The 21,749-nt window shown below is 40.8% G+C and overlaps 1 protein-coding gene across 1 annotated transcript in view; it reads left to right on the top strand.

The window, feature by feature from the left end:
- Positions 1 to 21,749, top strand: part of LOC126297876 (uncharacterized) — a 50,561-nt gene that overhangs the window by 14,898 nt on the left and 13,914 nt on the right. The window contains exons 2-4 of the mRNA XM_049989167.1: positions 6,396 to 6,452; positions 8,744 to 8,964; positions 15,273 to 15,366. Coding sequence (XP_049845124.1) covers positions 6,419 to 6,452; positions 8,744 to 8,964; positions 15,273 to 15,366 — 349 coding nt within the window. The 5' untranslated portion in view covers positions 6,396 to 6,418. The remainder of the gene's footprint in view (positions 1 to 6,395; positions 6,453 to 8,743; positions 8,965 to 15,272; positions 15,367 to 21,749) is intronic.

Below are 21,749 nucleotides of genomic sequence, written 5' to 3'. Positions count from 1 at the left end.
GTAAAAGGGAAAATTTTACTGTCAGAAGGTGGTCTAACAGTCAATGACGTTGATCATATTAAATTCTTAAAGACTGTTGGAGGATGAAAACCTTTCTTGGAAGTATGACATCTCGTGCAGAAGCTGAGTATAGCTATCTTGAGTATAAGAAAAATTCTCTGACACTGAAACGCAAAAAAAACAACATTACTTTGTTTGCTTTCACGCTAATATCTCTTATAGCATCATATTTTTTGGCAACTCTATTCACTCGTCAAGAATACTTTTAGCCCAGAAAAGAGCGGACTGGCAGATCTGCAATGCCCGTTCGCAAATTTTATGTATGGCGTTGTTCAGGTGCCTCGAAATTCTAACTGTGCCATTCCAGTACGCATGCTCTATCAAAGGATTTGTTGTTGACAATACTGACTTATTCAGAAGAAACTGCAACACTCATTCATAGAACTAAAGACGAAAAAGCATTTCTTGAAGCGTTGTACCGAAGGGTGTATACTATTCAGCAGCTTTCATTTTCAGTAGACTTGAAGCAAAACTTGAAAGATTGAATAATTAACCCAAAGTCTTAAAATCTAAGTTGAAAAGTTTCCTTTTGGCACACTCCTATTCTGTACAGGAGATCTTCGCAATGGTGGAGAACGCTTCTCTGTAATGTTGTATTTATTCGTATACTCTTTCATCACTTCTCCCGAATTTGATTAATTCTTTAATTTTGATTGTTTATAAATGTCCTAATCACGATTTGGTAAACAATGTACTAATCATGACAATGTCATGGCTTTGGCTCGCATGATCTCACGGAACCTGATAAATAAGTAAAATAAAATAAGACAACTTCTCATTGTGCCTTTTGTGAAAAGACTACGTAACAAAGACATTATCGTACAAGAATTATTCGCGGTATCATTATTAAAACAACTATGCCTGCATTCATTTGCAACTATTCACAGCCTCTTAGAATGTGCCAATCAAGGACTACTCAGCCTGAATTTCAACCGACACATCCCAAAAGCGAGTCCTTCATATTGTAATGAATATTTCCGCTGGCTCCTTTCTCCAAAATGTTTTCGCCCTGTAGAGTGAGAGGTCGGATCTTGTAGCAGATAAACGCTTATGTAAAGGAGTCGCGTCGGTTTAGAAGGCGTATAGTTTCGTTATGTATCATGGAAAATTTACTCACTTTTGTACGTCGACACAGGAGAAAATGAAATGTAGTTGCTGCATCTGCGTCGTGTATGAGTTAGTACGGGTGGCCATCATTAGCAACCAAATAGTGACAATACACAACTGAGAAAACTGCAACTATAAATATGTAAAATGTGATTATATGCGTGATACTTCTCTTTAACGTTTTCAATATAGTTGACGTGTGTCGAGAAAATTCTCTTTCAAATCGAGAAATGTTACGTTTGGAGGCCACTCGATAGGATATCTTCGATTTATATGTCTTCCACGTAGAGTGTCATCCAAGAATGTTCTGATATTTCAACGACAGTGAGATACCAGGTAAATTGTTCATTATTTAAGCATCTCCACAAAGGAAGGGAATATCGATGTTTGAAACTTATCGACAACCAACTGAGTATCTCCATTTGCGTCCAAATTTGTACTTTGCAAGCCACCGTCCGCTGTGTGTGTCGAAGGGTGTAGTATGTTACTTGAATTATTTTTACTCTGTCGTGCTCCATACGTTCCTGGTGTACGGAGAAAAGGTTGCCAGCGACCCTCTGTGTTAGCCAGAATTTCACCAATTTTGCCGCCATGACCATCAGGCCACATGAATGTTGTAGGAAGTAAAAAGTTTCTTTGCTGGTACTGAAAAGTGGACTCTCGTAATTTTGATAGGCCACTCGCGATTCGTTACGTACATCCTGTAGCGTCTACCACTGGAATTTGCAGAGCATTTCTAAAATGGTGTCGCTCTGACTAAACAACAAATTTGCTACGAAACGCCCAGCACTTCTTTGAATTTTTCCAGTCTCCTTATGACTATTTGGTGAAGAGCCCAGACCACAGACAATATTCAAACAACATCCGCAAACAGCCTCCTTCGCGGTTCAATGACACTTCCTTAGGGCTGTTCGCACAATTGTCAGTCTGCTATCTGCCTTCCCTACGGCTGGATTTATATGGTCATTCCACATCAGATCACTCGGAACAGATGTACATAAATACTTTCAATACCTGACGGATGTGACTAATTGCAGTGACTGATGGTGTATTGTGTATTGTGTAGCGGCTGTTTCCACATATTTACGCTCGTTCTCTTCTTTTTCCTAGTCTTATTCTGAGTCTTCACAGGGGCGGAATGTCACTCTGGATTTGGCTATGTTAGGGTAGGGCGTGGCCGGATGCATTTCTTATCGCCCCCCCCCCCCTCCCCACATTGCACAGGAGGAATTTGTGTACTCCATCTGTGTGCGCCCAGTGTTGCCCCATGTGACAGTCCGTGAATGTTTTCGAAACGCTTGCAAATCGCGTAATTGAGGGGGCACGTGGGTACCGCTCCGGTGTTCGAATGTGGAAAACCGCATAAAAACCACATCCGGGCTGGCCAGCACACCGGCCGTCGCCGTTAATTCGCCGGGCGAAATTGATCAGGACCGTCGGGTCTCCCCAAATTCCGGAAGCGGCGTGCTAACGCTCACGGTTTTCCGGGCCGGTGCATTTATGGACATCACATCTCATTTGTTTGTGTTACCCTTTGCACGTTATACTGCGCGTGGGTTAAGTCTTTCCGCATTTCGCAAACGACTGTATCATCTGCAGAAGAGCCACAGAGGATTACGAAGTTTTTCTGTATTTGTATATGCCGTGAATAGTAACCGTGCTACCAAGTATACCATACGTGTTTCCGCTTCTTGTGATTTTTTTTCCATCAAGGAAGACAATTTGAGTATTGTTTTCCAGGAAGTCTTCATTTCAATCGTATACGATATCCCTGTTACCATCAATAGGCAATTTGTTTACTGGGCGACTGTGCAGAGCGTACTGAAGACCTTCCGCTATTCAAGAAACACCGCTCCCTGTACACTTTTGGACCTCATGGACGAACAGAGCAAGACGGGTTCTGTAGTAATGTGCATCTGTACCTAGATATTCTTACAGATCGGAACGACATGTACCTTTTATCAAGAGGAACTTTCCGTTGTTATAGCGGTCTACGTTGGACTGTAGCTGGAAGAAATGACAGGTCTTCCATACAGTCGATACAAAATCTAGTGTATACCCATCAGGTACAGTGTACTTTCCTCTCACTGGCTTTCTGATTTATTTTTCAGTTCCATTTTCGCTTGTTTCTACATCTGTCATTTTCGCATCTGTCCGACGGTCGAAAGTAGGAACCACTTCGTGAACTTCGCTACGGTACCTAAAAGTAAATTACCAGCCAAGCAGCGTAGCTATATTCAGACCACACGACACGTGAACCTCTGAAAGTTTTTCTACCTTGTTCACGTAAATGAATGGATTTACAGAAACCTAATATGCACAGCTAGAGCGCTTTGCCACATAGCTCTATTTGAATAACATCTCATCGGATCAGATCTTTCCCCTGCGTTCTCTTCCTCTTGAAACCAGTCACTATACGGAACTTTTGAGCCAAATCGTTTTTGTTCAAAGCGTGCAGTTGCCTTGGAATGCACAATTCTCGTTTTGCATTCTTCCGAAATGAACACACAACTGGTCGGCTTTTGTACACACACCTTTCACAGTTTATTGTGGGGTCGCTCATATCTTTGTGACATATATGTGGCAGACCTCTAAACTCTTTTTTGACAGTGTCGTTTCACCGCTGTAATGTGTTTGTTCTTTTACAAGGTCTCGTACTTTACAAGAGAAAACTTCATTTCAGCGGTGTGCTAACCACATGATCCTCCGTATCCGCATCCAGTGACCCCTGTGGTATGAGAATGACACGGCGGTCGGTCGGTTCCGTTGGGCCTTCAAGGCCTGTTCGGACATAGTTTAGTTTACATGAAATGCTTAAATTTTTAGGTATTGTGCTAAAGTTCTACGTAATAAAAACATGTTTTCATGTAAATCGTAGGCAAAAGTTATTATCATGAATCCGAAATTTTTGAATGCGGTGTTAATTTTACGCTTTTAGGAAGTACGTACGTATCGATTCTGAATAGGTACGACACTTAAATCAACATTCTCTATAAACTGTTGGTAGTGCATAGCACTGAAAACAGAAATAAAGTAAAATGTAATTTTTTGTCATGAACACATGTGACGCTCTTGCTACGTTACATTAAAATTACCGTGATTCTCTCTCGCAACAATGTAAAAATGAGTACTTAGAATTTTGTATGCAGCACCGTAAATTGTTTTTTAACTCAGTCCCACTTCCAGACACAATTTTTGATTTTTGACTGTGTTCCTTGCAAGGTGTACGTACCAAAAGCTGGAAAGTTTTTAATTGTTAATTTTTGATTTGAGCATATCTGCCCTAAACATTGGCTATTACCTTCTCGCAACGTAACTTCACGGCTTTTAAATTTTCATTCAGTAAATGTAGGAAACGATTTTCAGCCGGTTGGCTATGTGATTTCTCTGTTGAAACCAATATCCGGCTGCTAAAAGAGCCACGTTCATAACTATAATTTTTGACTGAACTAAGTAAACATATTATATATTCCGACTTAAAATAAATCGAAACAGTAGAAATATCGAGATCGTACCAATGGTCTGTCTAACAACAATCACTGCTTTTAACACTTTTAACACTCATACCACAAGAGGCCAATTTTTATTGTTTGCTTAATACAGAAGATACATGAACAACATTCATCTTTTAGGTCTAAAAATGAATAAAAATCGAACCAAACCTCAACTTCAACAATATTCGTAGTATTATTTAAATCCTCATGGGCTCGAGGTAAGGGTTGTTAAGTCAGTAGTTGCGTATATTTGGCATACAATACAAAATGAAGCGATTTTAACATCCATATACGTATTTTGGGGGTAACGTTCTCATCATCTCTCATTCATTGGACAAACAAATACATTAGAAATCAGCTGGTGTGATAGCAAGTAGACACGGCTGGAGGCAACACTGTAGGAAAAGAGGCACACTTGTGAATGAAAGGAAGTATTATAGGTCGGAACAGTGAAACACGAGCTGGATATTTTAAAGTAAGAGGTGGACTTCTAGTACAAATAACTTAATTTTATGACTGCTAATTTGCATGTTCAGGGTCCGTGTGTTTAGTTCGGTGGTAACGTGCTCGCATTTCCTGCAAGAGGGCCGGGTTCGATTCCCGGCTGGGTTGGAGATTTTTCTCCGCTCGGGGACTGGGTGTTGTGCTGTTCTCATTATCATTTCATCCCCATTCCGGCCCGCGAGTTGCCCAATGTGGCGTCGAATGAAATAAGACTTGCAATTGGCGGCCGAACTTCCCCGAATAGGGGCCTCCCGGCCAACGATGCCATGCGCTCATTTCCATTTTTTTTTTTTTTTTTGCATGTTCAGGTACTTGTGGTTGATGATTTAAGCTCGGATAGTCAGATGTTGAGAAACTGACTCCCGAAACGCAGCTATCTGTTAATATAACTTTATTGTTTGTTGTATGATGCATAAATATAGCAAACGACCGACTCGTTAGCTGTTTATCTGTGTGAGACTGCAGAAAACGGACTAACATTGCCACCGACCAATGACTCGTTCAAAGTGCCTTTGAAAGTCGGTACGAAGGAGGATAAGTTTGTACTCGCATGCAACAGTGTCAGCTTTCCCAAACCGCAACCGCTACTTTTCCTGATGTAGTTTCTCAGTCGGCTTTACCATGACCAGCGTGTCCCATTCAGTCCATCATAAACAGTTCGGGGAATCCAAGTCGTATTCACTGCATGGCAGTCAGGTTTGTTGACCATTCAGCTACATAATTCTGTAGAAAAAAGGGAGAGATAAGATTAGGATTTAGCATCCCTTCAACCACGACGTCTCTGGTTTTCTTAGAAAAAAGTTTAAAAGACATCATTGTAGAGGTAGCTCAAGTCAGGACAGGACAAGAATAATGTAACACTTAGGCCGTTTTCTGACCAATTCGCTATAAGCGATTAAATAAAATCACGTGAAACCAAAATGATAACTGAATTCCATTCTTACCGAAAGCGCATCCAGAGTGTTAATAACTGAGCTATCTCACTCGGTTGCATGACTCTGAAAAGGTTGTCGGTTAGTCAACACACAGACAAGGAATTAATAAGTAACATAATGAGTGCGTATGCGATAAACAGAAATGAAGTAAGCAAAGAAACATGTAAGAAGGCTAGTTTACACTGTTCAAGCTACAGAATTTTCAAATACTTTTTTTCAGACTGTGAAATATGTGTTACATATACCATTATTATTTGTTTTAGCCGGACATATAATCGGAATTCTCTGTTTGCAGGAAGGAACGAGTCATATAAAACCATGCTGCTCTTCAAGGAGACTTTTGCTTCTCTCGGTAAGTCAAGAAAGTGTATCACCTTCATCCCTTCCCATATAATGAACAAAATAAAAAGTAAAAGAATTATAAGTTTATGTCTTATATTAACAAAGTGCTATCAATAGGCAAGTTGTAACTTTTACTGGATAAAACATTGGGCATCCAGAGTACAATATTTATTATATAAAAGCTGTATGATAATTAGTGAGGAAAACTGACACAGGTGATACCATACGATAACATAAGCAAAAACTTTCTAGTAGTTATGTATCCGAAAACGAGCAGTTGTAGGGATAAGTGCAAATGTATGGTTACATGTCACCATTGTCATCAGTATGAAGCATCTTTTTGGGAAGTGCTAATATGTTTGAAATGGAAAGTTTTGAAATCCCCATCTAAGTGAGCTCATTTTTCATCCATGGCCCGAATCCAGTAAACGCATCATGGGACACTGGCTCATTTTCTGCTAAAGCGCCAATGTGATTTCAGGTGGTTAGTTGAAGGAGGGCGTGTACCTTGACGTCCAGGATCACATGACTTCAATCCTCTGAATTTTTCTGTCTGTGCTATCTCAAAACTCAAGTGTACACGACATCTGTTGATTAGTTCGAAGAACTGGAGAAGCGAACTGTATAGTCATACATCGTGGATGAATTTTGAACCGAATTATACGGGGATTTAGTTCCCGGGTTCGATTCCCGGCGGGATCAGGGATTCTCTATGCCTCGTGATGACTGGGTGTTGTGTGATGTCCTTAGGTTAGTTAGGTTTAAGTAGTTCTAAGTTCTAGGGGACTGATTGATGACCATAGATGTTAAGTCCCATAGTGCACAGAGCCATTTTATACGGGGATTCAATCAATACATTTCGAACACATTTCTACTAAGGCAACATTTCAAACGGAAGCTAGCAGCGGCTCGTAAGCGTGCATCCACAATTATCTAGGATCCGCTTGTTTGCGGACCCATATTTATCGGATTAAGTTTACGTCTATTATTGCGTACTTGCACCTGTTAAAGTTTGTTAATTATGAAAAACATTGCAGGTTGCAAAACTTGCAGGCTAAGTTTATTTTTCGAATGTGCAGTTGTACCACGATGTTTTAGGTCTTGTAATGAAGCATAGCAGCACCGTATAACGTTTTATAGGTGAGGAAAAATTTTAGATTGTGGACACATATCTTCAAAAGTATATTTCTGCCAAAATAATTATAATTTAACTTCGAGTGCTCATTTTCCCTAGTGCAAACAGGGACGTGAATTTCAAAATGTGGTGGTGAAAATAAAATGAAATGATCTTATGGCATTGTTGGCCGGGAGGCCCCGTGCGGGGCAGATCGGTCGCCGTCTTGTGAAGTCCTTTTTAGTGTACGCCACTTCGGCGACTTGCGAGTCAATGATGATGAAAAACACACAACACCTAGTTATCATGAGGTAGAGAAAATCCCTGACCCCGGCGGGAATCGAACTTTTTTTTAACCATATATATTTATTTAAATATATTAACAACGATACATTAAAAAATGACATTCTAGTCTATTAACCTATTTTATTCCTAGTGTTGGTTAATATTACTGTCATTTTATATGTTTTCGTTTTTATATTTTCCTTTTTCGTTTTTCTCTTATTGTTGTACCTTAAGCCCTTTTATATGGCCATTTGTCGTCTTTTTTTTTTGAGGGGGTAGACATTGCAGGACAGGCATAACAGTTTATATTTGGCATCGATGCATTGATTTTGAGTTTATGTTTCTGTATGTGATGCACTTGTGATGCCACAGTAACATTGTGTATTCTGGTTTGGTCTCTTCCTCTAGTTACACTGTTAAGTGGGACAGTATGAGGGAAACGTCAGCATGATAGGTGGAGCAGAAGTGGAAGAAACGTGTTTTACAAATACTACAGTATATACCTAAATTGAGGAAGAGAGAAAATTTTGTCATGTTACATAACAGAAGCAGGAAGGAGAGTGTGAGTAATCAATATAATTTTATAGGCACAAAGTGAAGGAAATCATTTTAAAAAATCTAATAATAATAATGAGTAGTTGGCACTTTCCACTAAGTAATGCTTCTTTCCTAGTCAGTATAGTACAAATAATGGAAGAAAAGTTAGAACCCGGGACCCCGTGAACAGAAAGCGAGAGCGTTACCGCAAGACCACGAGCTGCGGATGGTGTGAAGATGTCATATCGACCTCTTATCAGTAGATCTAACAGGACAAGTCTGCCTACCCGGTTTGAGAGCAGAAAGTCTTGTAGGAAAGCGCGACGGTACCGTCCAGTGAGTAAAGTGTGTGCATGTGTGTGCAGCGGTGCTGGTGGTCCTGGTGGCGGCAGCGGCAGCGGAGCCGGACGAGGGAGCCAATTTGTTCCTGAAGGCCTCGAGGTCGGTGCCGCACGTGGGGCGGCGCAGCGACTTCTTCCTCAAGACGGCCAAGTCGGTGCCCCGCATCGGACGCAGAAGCGACCTCTTCCTCAAGAGCGCCAAATCCGTGCCCAGGATTGGCCGCCGCACAAATCTGGCAGCAATAGTAAGTTGTTATTGTCGTTGCTCTGTTCTGCGGTTCGAAAGCTGATTTCGTGCAGCTCTACACGTTAGTCTATCCTGTGGAATAATGTTCTTCTCTGCATAACTACTATAACCAGTATACAGGCCGGTTATAACTAAACTTCCGTTACTTGAGCCAGTGTAGACGTCAAACTATTTACCATTTGGCTACTTTATCCTTATATATAAAACTCTCGTGTCACAGTGTTAGTTGCGATATTCCTCCGAAACGGCTCGATCGCTTCTGATGAAATTTTACATGTACCGGGTGACCAAAAGGTCAGTATCAAATTGAAAAGTTAATAAACCACGGGATAATGTAGATAGAGAGGTAAAAATTGACACACGTACTTGGAATGACGTGGGGTTTTATTAGAACCACCCCATATTGCGTATTGCTAGATCTCTTGCGGGCGTCGTTTGCTGATGATCGTGTGCTCAGCCGCCAATTTCGTCATGCTTGGCCTCACAGAGCCCCAGACCTCAGTCCGTGCGATTATTGGCTTTGAGGTTACCTGAAGTCGCAAGTGTATCTTGATCGACCGACATATCTAGGGATGCTGAAAGACAACATCCGACGCAAATGCCTCACCATAACTCCGGACATGCTTTACAGTGTTGTTCACAACATTATTCCTCGACTACAGCTATTGTTGAGGAATGATGGTGGACATATTGAGCATTTCCTGTAAAGAACATCATCTTTGCTTTGTCTTACTTTGTTATGCTAATTATTGCTATTCTGATCAGATGAAGCGGCATCTGTCGAACATATTTTGAACTTTTGTATTTTTTTGGTTCTAATAAAACCCCGTGTCATTCCAAGCATGTGTGTCAATTTGTACCTCTCTATCTACATTATTCCGTGATTTATTCAGTTTTCAAATTTATACTGACTTTTTGATCACCCAGTATAAAATTCTCGTGTCACAGTGTTAGTTTCGATACTCCTCCGAAACGGTTCGATCGATTCTAATGAAATTTTACATGTATATTCGGTAGGTCTGAGAATCGGTCGTAATCTATTTTTCATACCCGTAAGTGACAAGGGTAGTTCAAATGGTTCTGAGCACTGTGGGACTTAACTTCTGAACTCATCAGTCCCCTAGAACTTAGAACTACTTAAACCTAGCTAATCTAAGGACGTCATACACATCCATGCCCGAGGAAGGTTTCGAACCTGCGATCGTAGTGGTCACGCGGTTCCAGACTGTAGCGCCTAGAACCGCTCGGCCACCTTGGCCGGCGACAAGGGTGGTCCACCCCAAAAATTACTTTCTTATTTTTTCTACAGAACTTTTTTTTATTTTTTTATCATGCGGCATTAAAAAATACACACAACTCTAAATTTTGATCCTTCTACCACCAATCCCCATGTTTAAATAGCAATTTTAGTAATTTAATCATTTTCAACCCCGGTCGATAACTGATCAATTATCACTTGATCAGTTATCACCACCAGGTGTCTACCGATGATAGTCTTTCACTATTCGATAAACAGGTAATTGAAGAAAACGTACCAATAGCAACGACGCGAATATCCCTCTTTGAATCAACATAACTATATCGAGAAATTTAGCTAGGTAGCATTCGTCATTCGGCAAACCGACATTTAGGCCTAGAGCACACGCATCGATTTTTATCGTACGGAAGTATTACGTACGATCAAATACTTTTAGTGAAACAAAGAAGTTCCTATGCTCTCCTCTGTTCCTCTAAAAGAATTTAATAGTACAACATTTTTCCGTACGATAAAAATCTATGCGTGTGCGCTTGGCCTTATTCATAATGCTGGGGAACACGTTTCGACACGAAATTGCCGCTATGTTTGTATACGCATGGACGAGCCGTGTATCGGCTGCAATTGTTAAATTCGCGCGATCTACCGTAGAAACGCTAGAACTAACAGTGGCCCATACTGCCGGACTTCCCCCTCAGCTTTTTCTCAAAAATGGTTCGAATGGCTCTGAGCACTGTGGGACTTAACTTCTGAGGTCATCAGTCCCCTAGAACTACTTAAACCTAACTAACCTAAGGACATCACACACATCCATGCCCGAGGCAGGATTCGAACCTGCGACCGTAGCGGCCGGCAGCCTTTTCTCACTCCATACACAGTTTTCGGCCATTATCATTGTTTGTGTCGCGAGCTCCCGCCAACAACGGCTATTGTGTTACGCGTATACATTGTGTTACACCTATAAGTTATTCTTATAGACTAGAGACAATTTATATGGCAAAACAACGTTTGCCGGGTCAGCTATAACACATAAAGATTTTCAGAGGCGGAACGAAGTTCGCCGGGTATAGCTAGTAACTTTATGGAATGATGTTCAAACTGTATACTGCAGGATTTGGATTGTTAATAGTGTTAGTGTCACGACTTCTCGTTAGTCATCGGCACTCGTACGGTGATGTAGGGTTCAAACACAAGCATTAGTGTGCATTACAGTTGCAGACAGTCAACACTGGTCTGGGCTTTACTTGTAAAGCTGCTTTATCAATACAACAGCTGTGGTGCTGCTACTCTTCTAGAGTATCGACACATTAAAAGAATACGGAGCGGTCCACTTTCCGCACTGGGGTTGATGAGCACGATTCGGAAGTTCGGGTTAAATGTCGATTTCAGAATTGCTCCTGGGATAGGACGATGGCCAATTGCGCCACAAATTGTTGAAGAAGTTACTAGTGCTATGGCTGGGAATACTGGACGCAACGAGTGATATTCAAGCAGCGCACGACCTGTGTCATCACAGTTGAACATTCCATGATCCGCCATTCGAAATTATCTGCGAACAATCTCTGCTAAAATTTCAGGCTGTCGTGTTTGCGGATGGTCGTCACGTTTCTAACCTGGAACGTAAACATGGTACAAAATTAACAGATGTTAACCTCTCATGTGGAAATTAAAATGTTTTTCTATCAGTCGTTTATCCTTTATTTCTCTTCTGCATCTCCTTACAAAAATTCGCACGAAGTTTCTTTGCCCTACGATCACTGTTTTTTTATGGGGACCATCTAAAGAAGCGAAAGTTTAATTCTAACCACGCTTTACGTCAAACCTTCGACTGCTTCTCGATTTTTACAGACACACTTCCTCTCTTTACCAAACTGACAACTATTTCATACCTCAAGGTGTAACCCATCGCTGCCCACGGTTCGTGGGCTTGCGGTAGCGTTCTCGCTTCCCGTGCACGGGGCCGCGGGTTCGATTACGGGCGGGGTCAGGGATTTTCTCTGCCTCTAGATGATTGCGTGTTGTGTGTCTTTCGTCATCATTTCATCCTCATTCACTCGCAAGTCGCCGTAGTGGCGTTAAAGAACTGGTGGAGTGGCGGCCGAACCGCCCCGCGAGGGGTCTCCCGGCCACCAATGCCATACGCTCATTATTATTATCCTATCGCTGACCCCTTCTACTTATGAAAGTTAAACTTCCGCAAATGGTTTCATATACAAATTCAGTTGTTATATGAGTGGGTTTAACTCACTTATCTACAGAAGGATAAACGCCGCATCCCATCTCATGTAGACCATAGTTTCGGTAAACACTTGTTCCTAATATCTCCCTCTCATCAACGTTTGGTTTCACCTGATTTTCTATACTAAAATATTGAATGATTTTCAGAAGTGCTTAAAATCATGTCCTCCGATGTTAGTCCTTCCCCAACTTGAATTACTGACGAAAATTACACTTTTATGCTCCTATGATACGAAAGATTTTTTTATTGTAAGTTGTTTAGTTTACACACTTGTAATAGGTTGTCTACAACGGACAGTGGTTGTTTGTATGGCTTATTTAATATAATTTTAATTAAGAAAGTAAGACGACGATGCGCTTCGTACGTCTGTTTGTCAACAAATATGATACGTTTCCCATGAAAGTTTCCCAGAAAGTTAAAATTTCAAAATGGTTCAGTAATTGCATAACAAAATTTGTCATTCTGCTGCATAAACTGGCACATTTCTTTTTTCAAATGTAAAGCACTAAGGAGTTCAATTACTACACCTACCAACGTGAAGAGTTTGACAACATAGAACTGCTTCTCCAAGCGAGATAGATACGCTAAATTCTACGATAAAATGTGGGATTAATTATTCGCGAGTACATGATAATGAAAAAATGGAACTCGAAATTACTAAAATGAGACAATGTAAACGATCTGAAGCATTTCATGGAACGTTTAACTCGAACAATCACTGATCATAATGATCATAACATTTTTCAGTAACAACATTTTCCGACTCGGCTGTTACTAGATTATTTATAAGTATTTTAAAATCATGATTTCAGCGTGTGTGCCATTTTCAAGCGATAACTGAACATGAAATTCGTCAATGCACATTCTTTACAGTTAAGACGACGCCGTCCTCCGTGTGCAACAATATCTCCATATTTCACTCAATAAGTGTAAGAATAAATAAGATTTCTCACCGTTTGTATAAAAAAAGGACAATAACTGCGTCGAAGTCAGTGTAAATACAGTTGCCTTTTTACACTGTGCATTCGACAGGTACGTCCTTATAAAGATGATATGGTTGGACGTATGGGAGATATCCTGTTAACCGAAAATAAGAATTGACGCACTTGCAGCTGGATTATCATTTGAGACTGGCTCACACGTAGAAATTGCGATTGTGAAATATCAGCAAATGTGTAGTCGAGGCAGAACAGGAACATGTTGTCAGTTCCGAAACACTGCAGGACAACGGACACGGGCGAACAGAAAATACTCAGACTTTACATTTTTTTCTGGGAGGGTGTCCTCTTTCATAGTTTCACCCTGAAATCTACTTACCAGTAAATGAAGTAAATTCATTTGTGCGAACAGCTTGTACTTAAAGATGGTGATCAAAATCGCCTTATATTCTGGTAATACATGTGTGGCTTATCTTCTGTGAAGCGTGCAAGCTACCTGTTAAGCCGTCGGCACACGGGCCGTGCTGTCAAACGTCAACGGTTGAGCGTGCTAAGTTCAACGTGCTACTAAACGCTCAGAAATATGCGACTGTTGCATACGATACGTGGGCCCCGACGTGGTACACACAGTCTCAACGCACTCCAGCGGCAGTTGCGGGATGTTTCTAGTACGTGAATCACACTGTTTACTAAACGGGCGCGCGTAAAATTCCCACGTTAGCTCTATTAAAACGAACATTTCCTCCATCGTCCGCGAAAAGGAAAGTACTACGTCCATCAATAAGGGTACAGGCTTATAAAAGTTCCATTACAAACAGTGCGCTACAAATTTGAAATACTTCTCCACATAAGATAAACATTATTTCATCGTTCCAACATTTTAGTAAAACGCCAAGGTCAGCCTTACTTGATCACTGTTCCTACCCAGTACCAGAATCTTTGCAACATGTGAATTACGAAGCGTAAAAGAAAAAGGAGCAAAATATCTTTATGCAAGTAGCGCAAGCTGTCCTATAGATTAAGCCAATCGAACAAAGTCACCCATCAAAAATTATTTACGTAACATCAGATATTATAGTATATACTTATATTAAACTACTAATAAAGTATCAGATCCTAATAAAAACGCAAATGTTAGGAAAAAAATTTGGAATTGTCAAGTCGCGAACTACTGCCAGAACATGTTACTTCATTCACATCAGCGACGCTACGCACTTCCCTGAACCAACACACTACTGCTATTGCATCATATCATGTTAGCAGTTGCTGGAAACCTTAATCGTAGATATGTTACTAACTGGAAATTAATTATAACAAATTGTACCAAGAACAATGTGTTTTGGGTGTATCTTCATGTGTCGCTCCCCTCATAGTACACAAGTTACAATAATTCTTTTGCCACGAATATGATGTTTCTCATTATTTTATTGGAACTAATCACACAGTTGACAACGGGTTTTCCAGTGATTCTCAATTTGCTGGCGCCCAGAAACGACATATATATGTATGGAATTGGAATGAATTCCAATATGGCGCCTCACAACTCTGTACTGGTGGAAGAGGTATGCGTGTGACGTAGTTAGCGTTGTGCCATCTCATTGGTCAACGCTCAGACGCATGATCAGAATATCTGACTTGCTAGATGTTGCTCTGCACGTTCGGAAAGACTCCCGAACGTGCTATTCCACGCTATGACGTCAGAAACTAGGCACGCTCAACGTTCGGTTGCACGGTCCGTGTGCCGACGGCTTTAGGTTACTCTAAGTGAATCGTTCTTAAGCCAGAATCCATCGGACTGGACAAAGAGTTTGCATTTTTGTAGCGACGCTAGCGCCACGTGGCAGGAAGTGAGGGTTGTGTGTATTGTGTTGCAGGAGGCGCAGGATGGCAGCGAATGGCTGTGGCCGGGAGGGGCGGACGCCATGCCCGCCCCAGTACGACGCCAGGCTTACTACGTACGCAAGGACGGTCAGTCGCCTTCTGATTCTTATTTTTTGTCTTCCTATGTATTAATGGCCTAAGAGACAGCCCTAGCACATCTTGATGAGACTTCAGTGGGCGCAAAGACTTGCAACTTGCTTTAAATATTCAGACACACAAAACTGTGCACCTCAAAAAACGCGGTATCCTGTGACTACAGTATTAATGAATCACAGTTAGAGTTAGCCAACTGTTACAAATACATGGGTGGAGCAGTTTGTGGAGATATGAAGTGGAATTTGATGACAAGGGCCCAGTCTTTGGAAAGAGCACTTGGCAGACTTCGGTTCATTCGTACCATACTGGTAAAATGTATCAGTCTACAAAGGATATTCATGACAAAATACGCAGCCCATCCTAGAATACTGATTGGGAGTGTGGTACCCACACTAAATAGAACTAACAGGGGTATGGAACTGATACGGAGAAAGGTAGTACGAAAGGTGACATGTTTCTTTGATCCACGGGAGAGCGTCAGGGAAACGTTGAACTTTAAACCTGAAAACCCATGTAGATAGAAGACAGTTACCTAGCGAAAGCCTACTTATATACTCACAATGAAGTGAGGTACCTAGCAATATCCTACATCTCCCCTTATAGGGGTCTCAAAGGCGCTCGCACGGAGGCATTTAACTAGTCCTAATTCCCGAGCTCTACAGGCAAATGAAACATGAAGGCGTCCTAATATGTTGTGCAACGAGAAGTGCCCAATGCAGTGCACTACGTAGAGGCTTGCAGAGTATAGATGCAGATGCATGAATTGCTAGATTAGATGGTGAAGAGTAGAGAAAATATCTCACTGAACATAGATATTTATTTTATTTTCTTCTTTTCTCCTTTATACCATACCGAACACCCTTTCAGCCTACGAAATCCTACTAATTAGAAAAATGAGTATTATTTATTATTATCACAATGTAGTTAGGAGGTATGTGAGCTCCTTGTTGTAGACTTAACAATATTTTGCCAAGTTTATCACTTTTTAAGATGCACTCTTTCCAAAATAGTATGATAGATAACCCCTCCAGAAAAATTAAAGTGGTCTTTGGAAAAAAAGCGAAGCGTCTGTATGAATATCAAAAGCCAAGATGGAAAACCAGTCCTAAGCAAAGAAGTGAAACCTGGCAGCTGTAAGGAGTGTATAGAGGATCTATGCAAGTGAGATGTATTAGGAGGCATTGGTATAGAAATGGAAGGGGAGGTAGAAGAGGATGAGAAGGGAGATAGATACTCAGGGAAGAATTTGACCGCGCTCTGAAACACCAATGTCGAAAGAAGGCCCCGGGACATTCTGTCAGACCTACTGGCGGTCTTGGGAGGTCCAGCAATCACAAAACTCTTCCATCTAGCGTTCAAGATGAATGAGGCAGACGAAATACCCTCAGACTTCAGCAAGAATGTAAAAATTCCAATTCCTAAGACAATAGGCGCTGACAGGTGTGAATGTTACCTAACTATCAGAGTAATAAGTCATAGTTGCAAAATGCTAACACGAATCTTTACAAAAGAATGGCAAAACTGGTAGAAGCCGATCGCAATGGATTCCGCAGAAATGTAGGAACAAGCGAAGCAATACTGATTCTACGACTTATTTTAGAAGATAGGTTAAGGAAAGGCAAACCTACGTTTATAGCACTTGTAGCGTTAGAGGAAACTTTCGACAATGTTGACTGGAATACAGTCTTTGAAATTCTGAGGGTAGCGAAAGGCTATTTATAACTTGTACAGGAACCAGATGGCAGTTATAAGAGTCGAGTGGCATGAAAGGGAGGCATTAGTTGAGAAGATAGTGAGACAGGATTGTAACGTATCCCCGCTGTTATTCAATCTATACATTGATCGAGCAGTAAAGGAAAACATACTTTGAACGAGCAGTAAAGGAAACCAAAGGAAAATTGTACTAGGAATTAAAGTTCTGTGAGAAGAAATAATGTCTTTCGTTTCCTGACGATTTTGTGCTTCTGTCAGAAACAGCAAAGGACTTGCTGCACCATCTGAACGGAATTGACAGTGTCTTGAAAGGAAGGTATAAGATGAACATCAACAAAAGAAAAACAAGGATAATGGAATATTGTCGAATTAAATCAGGTGGTTCTGAGAGAATCAAATTAGGAAACGAGTCATTTAAAGAGGTAGATGAGTTTTGATATTTGGGCACCAATATAACTGATGATGGCCGAAGAAGGGAGGATATGAAATGTAGACTGTAAGTCGCAAGAAAATCGTTTCTGAAGAAGAGAAATTTGACATCAAATACAGACTTCAGTGTTAGGAATATTCTCTGGAGTGTAGTTATGTACAGAAGTGAAACATGGACGATAAAGAGTTTACAGAAGACGAGGATAGAAGCTTTTGAAATTTAGTGCTACAGAATAAGGTTGAAGCTTGGATGGGTAGATCACATAACTAATGAGGAGGTACTGAACAGAACTGGGGGGAGAAGACATTTGTGGCGCAGCCTCTCTAGAAGGTGGGATCGGTTGATAGAAGACATTCTGAGACATCAAGGGATCATCAATTTAGTATTGGATTGAAGTATTTGGGAGGAGGGGGGGGGGTAAAAATCGTAGAGGGAGACTAAGAGTTGAATACAATAAACACATTCCGCAAGATGTAGGTTAATGAAGATAATCGGTGACGAAAAAGCTTGCGGACGATAGAGAAGCATGGAGAGCCGCATCAAACCAGTCTTCTGACTGCAGTCTTGATGATTTAAATATTTTTCTTCTACAATTTTGATAAACCTGTCTTCTGTGATATCGTTGTATGATGAATGCTTTTAGTCCTTTTAGCTTTTATGCTTGCTACAATGCTAGGTTCCGTAAATATTATATATAGTTCTACATTTGTTACGACTGGTCATGCTCCACTGATGTTTGGTTTGTGGTGCGCTCAACTGCGCGGTCATCAGAGCCCGTACAAAGTCCCAATTTTTTCACAGTCCAATTTTGTACACAGTCCATTCTATTCACTGTCACGGATGATGATGATGATGAAATAATGAGGACAACACAAACACCCGACACCGGGCGGAGAAAATCCCCAACCCGTCAGGGAATCCAACCCGGGACCCCGTGATCCAGAACAGCAACGCTAGCCACTAGACCACGAGCTGCCGACTCATGCTCCACAGAAAGGGGCCTTTGCAGCTACAGAATTTATATGAGTTTAACTAAATTCTTCGTCAGTGCTTGACAGGATACGACAATGTGAAAAAGGAAAGTCTTTCCTGGTGTTTTGCAACTAATATTTATTCAGTCTCAAACCACTCGTCGGCCACCTGTCGATGGTCTAAGAAGCCGAAACCCAATTTGTATTTAAGTAAATCATAATTTCAGAGCATGACGTAACTGCCTACTGTATTATATTTTATGTAGTATTTTCTTCTAGAATATGATGAGTGCTGCCTCATATGCATATGATACAACTGGTTATATAATAACTTATACATGATTATTTTGGTTTGCATAAATATATTTGTGCTCTTTCAGGTATTTGACGAAGCATACATGTGCGTTTTGAATCATAATATTAATTTAATATTTTATTTATTTGAAGAAGGGTCTCAAATATTTAAATTCATTTATATTTCCACAAGTTTCAGTTTGAAACGTTTATCCATTATGGATGCGGGAAACTGTGACTGCGAAGGATAAAGGTTTTCAGAAATAACGGCAACCAGTCACCTTTTGTGATGATTCAGTTCTTTATTTTACCATGACCAGTTTCAAGTCACCTAGCGATTCATCATTTTATGCACAGTTTATTATGCGCCAGATCTGTAGCTGCATCTTGTGGAAGAATGGTAGTGAGCTTTTAAAATTCCGCGAAAGCTTTCTGTGAGGCCGAATTTGAGCGTCAAACTTTAATCACTGTATCATAAAATTGCTTAATTTTCGTTCATTTGAATGTGGATTATCACCGAATGATTTGCGTAGTCTCTCAGCATAAAGAAAGTGCTCAAACAAATTACGTTTTCTTTTCGTTATGTGAGAATGTATTACTTGACCACGATATTACTGCATTTCGCCTCCTCTGGCCGTTATCGGAAGCACGCGGTGACGTTTAACTAAACAAGTACAGTGGTGGCTAAGGGAAAGGCGTCGTACTGTGGATGATTTCAAGACAGTTATACATATACTATCAAATGCTTCAGCGTATAATCGTGAAATTTCTTGATAAAAGCACAACGTAAGCCGACCGAAGCGTTCCACTCGCAGGTGCTACAGGGTCACAATTATTGCACTATGTGAAATAAAATCATCATAATTCGTGAACAGTTTGCGTTAGGACATGCAAATTGCTCGTTTGGCCGCGGGGCATGGTGGCAATTTCATGGTTTGATTTAGCGACGAAGCCCACTTTCATTTGGATGGGTTCGTCAATAAGCAAAACTGGTGCATTTGGAGGACTGAATATCCGCACTTCGCCATCGAGAAGTCTCTTCACCCTCAGCGTGTGACTGTGTGGTGTGCAGTGTCCAGTCACGGAATAATCGGTGCTATATTCCTTGATGGCTAGGTGAGCACCGAACGGTGCATGAAGGTTTTGGAAGATGATTTCATGCCCATTATTCAAAGTGACCCTGATTTCGACAGGATGTGCTTTATGCACGACAGAGCTCTACCCCATCGAAGCAGGAGAGTGTTTCATGTCATGGAGGAGCACTTTGGGGAACTCATTCCGGCTCTTGGGTACCCAGGGGCCACTGGCATGGGCCTCGATTGGCCGCCATATTCTCCGGATTCTGAACACATGCGACCCCTTTTTGTGGGGCTATAGTAAAGACGAGGTGTTCAGCAATAACCTCAAAACCATTGATAAGCTGAAGGTCATCGACAACATCGATGTTCCGACACTACAGCGGGTCATCCATATCGAACATGTCATAACCTAAATCCGAATATCTGTAGTAATCTTTACATGTTGAATAAAGTGTGTGCACGCCGTACTTCGTAACTAATTTACGTTTTTTCATATAGCTCATAACTGTCACCCTGTGTGATATTGTGATCATCTAATACTTATAACTGTTATTCCACACTTCCATAATGGGAAATGTGAACAGCGTTCTTCTACCCAGTTGAGTCCATTAGGAAGTACGGTAGTTCATTGGAAAAATCAATAGTGGGATCACGTGAAGTACACCGAGCTAAGGCTCACTTTCGACATCTTACCAGGCTGTGCTCAAGCACGTTTATTTTTTATCGCTAGAATTGTCTTTGTTACTACAAACACAATGAAGCGGAGGCTGCATACTTAAAAAATATCATTAGATCGCTCTAGTAGTACTTTATGGGTTGAATATAGATACATAGATTCAGTATTAATTTGTGACGTCAAAGACAAGAGCGGAAAAACGGGCTACCCTTCAAATGTAAAAGCTTAGAGATAAGTCCTGCCATCTGTTGCTGGGTACGGGAACTATCAAAATTGACGTTGGTCTCACCCCTAAATATCACTTAGGGGTGAGACCAATGTCAATTTTGATAGTTTCCGTACCCAGCAACAGATGGCAACACTTATCTCTAAGCTTTTACATTTCAGGGTTAGTCCGTTTTTCCGCGCATGTCTTCAATTCGCTGCACCTTTGGCCGACAACAGTGTCTTATGCAACTTACACGTCCCAAGTAACAACGAAGTAAGCGCCCAGTGTTAGGAAACAGTGTTGAGTGTGCTTTCTTCCTAGCACGCTGAAACGGCGAAATTAAAGGCAATATATGGTTGTAGATGAGTGTAAAATGTAAGGGAAGGAAAAGGTAAAACCTTACTGTAGATGACACATACCTTCTGAACATCATGCAACAACGGGGACAGTGAAGTAAAATGTAAGTTGTTACTGGTTAGTATCATCTCCATGCAGAGTCAATATAAAGGAGTTGTCACACATTTAAAAATTAAGGATAACGTGAAAGTCGTTTTTGTTAAAAGAAAGAAAAAAACTGGAGCCATATGCGTGTGAGCTGTGACTAAAGAATACAACCCTTGTAATTGCTATTAGCGCACATCTCACTGCAGGGAAACCTTCTGCCTGTAAAAAATCAGGATTTATTTTGATCTGCCTGTCACGCAGGATGAAGTTGTGATCGGTTTATCAATATTTCTATGTAAATTCCTTAAAGGATTATGGGAGAACAAAATGAGCTCGAGATATTATTTGGCTGCTACATGGCTTTTTCATTTTATCTACAACAAGATAGCAGGACTCTAACTGATAACGTTTTCGTACATAACACAGATGTCGAAAAAAATTAATATTCAGTGCATTGCTATTGTACTTTTTGAATAACATAATACCAGCAAAATGAACAATGTAAACACATACAGCTCAGATGCAACTCCATGTAACAAGCCCTTTATTAAAGATACAA

This window comes from Schistocerca gregaria, chromosome X, assembly GCF_023897955.1.
Source record: "Schistocerca gregaria isolate iqSchGreg1 chromosome X, iqSchGreg1.2, whole genome shotgun sequence".
Lineage (NCBI taxonomy): Eukaryota > Metazoa > Arthropoda > Insecta > Orthoptera > Acrididae > Schistocerca > Schistocerca gregaria.
Note: the sequence above shows the minus strand (reverse complement) of the source record. Positions and strands in the feature narration are given on the sequence as shown.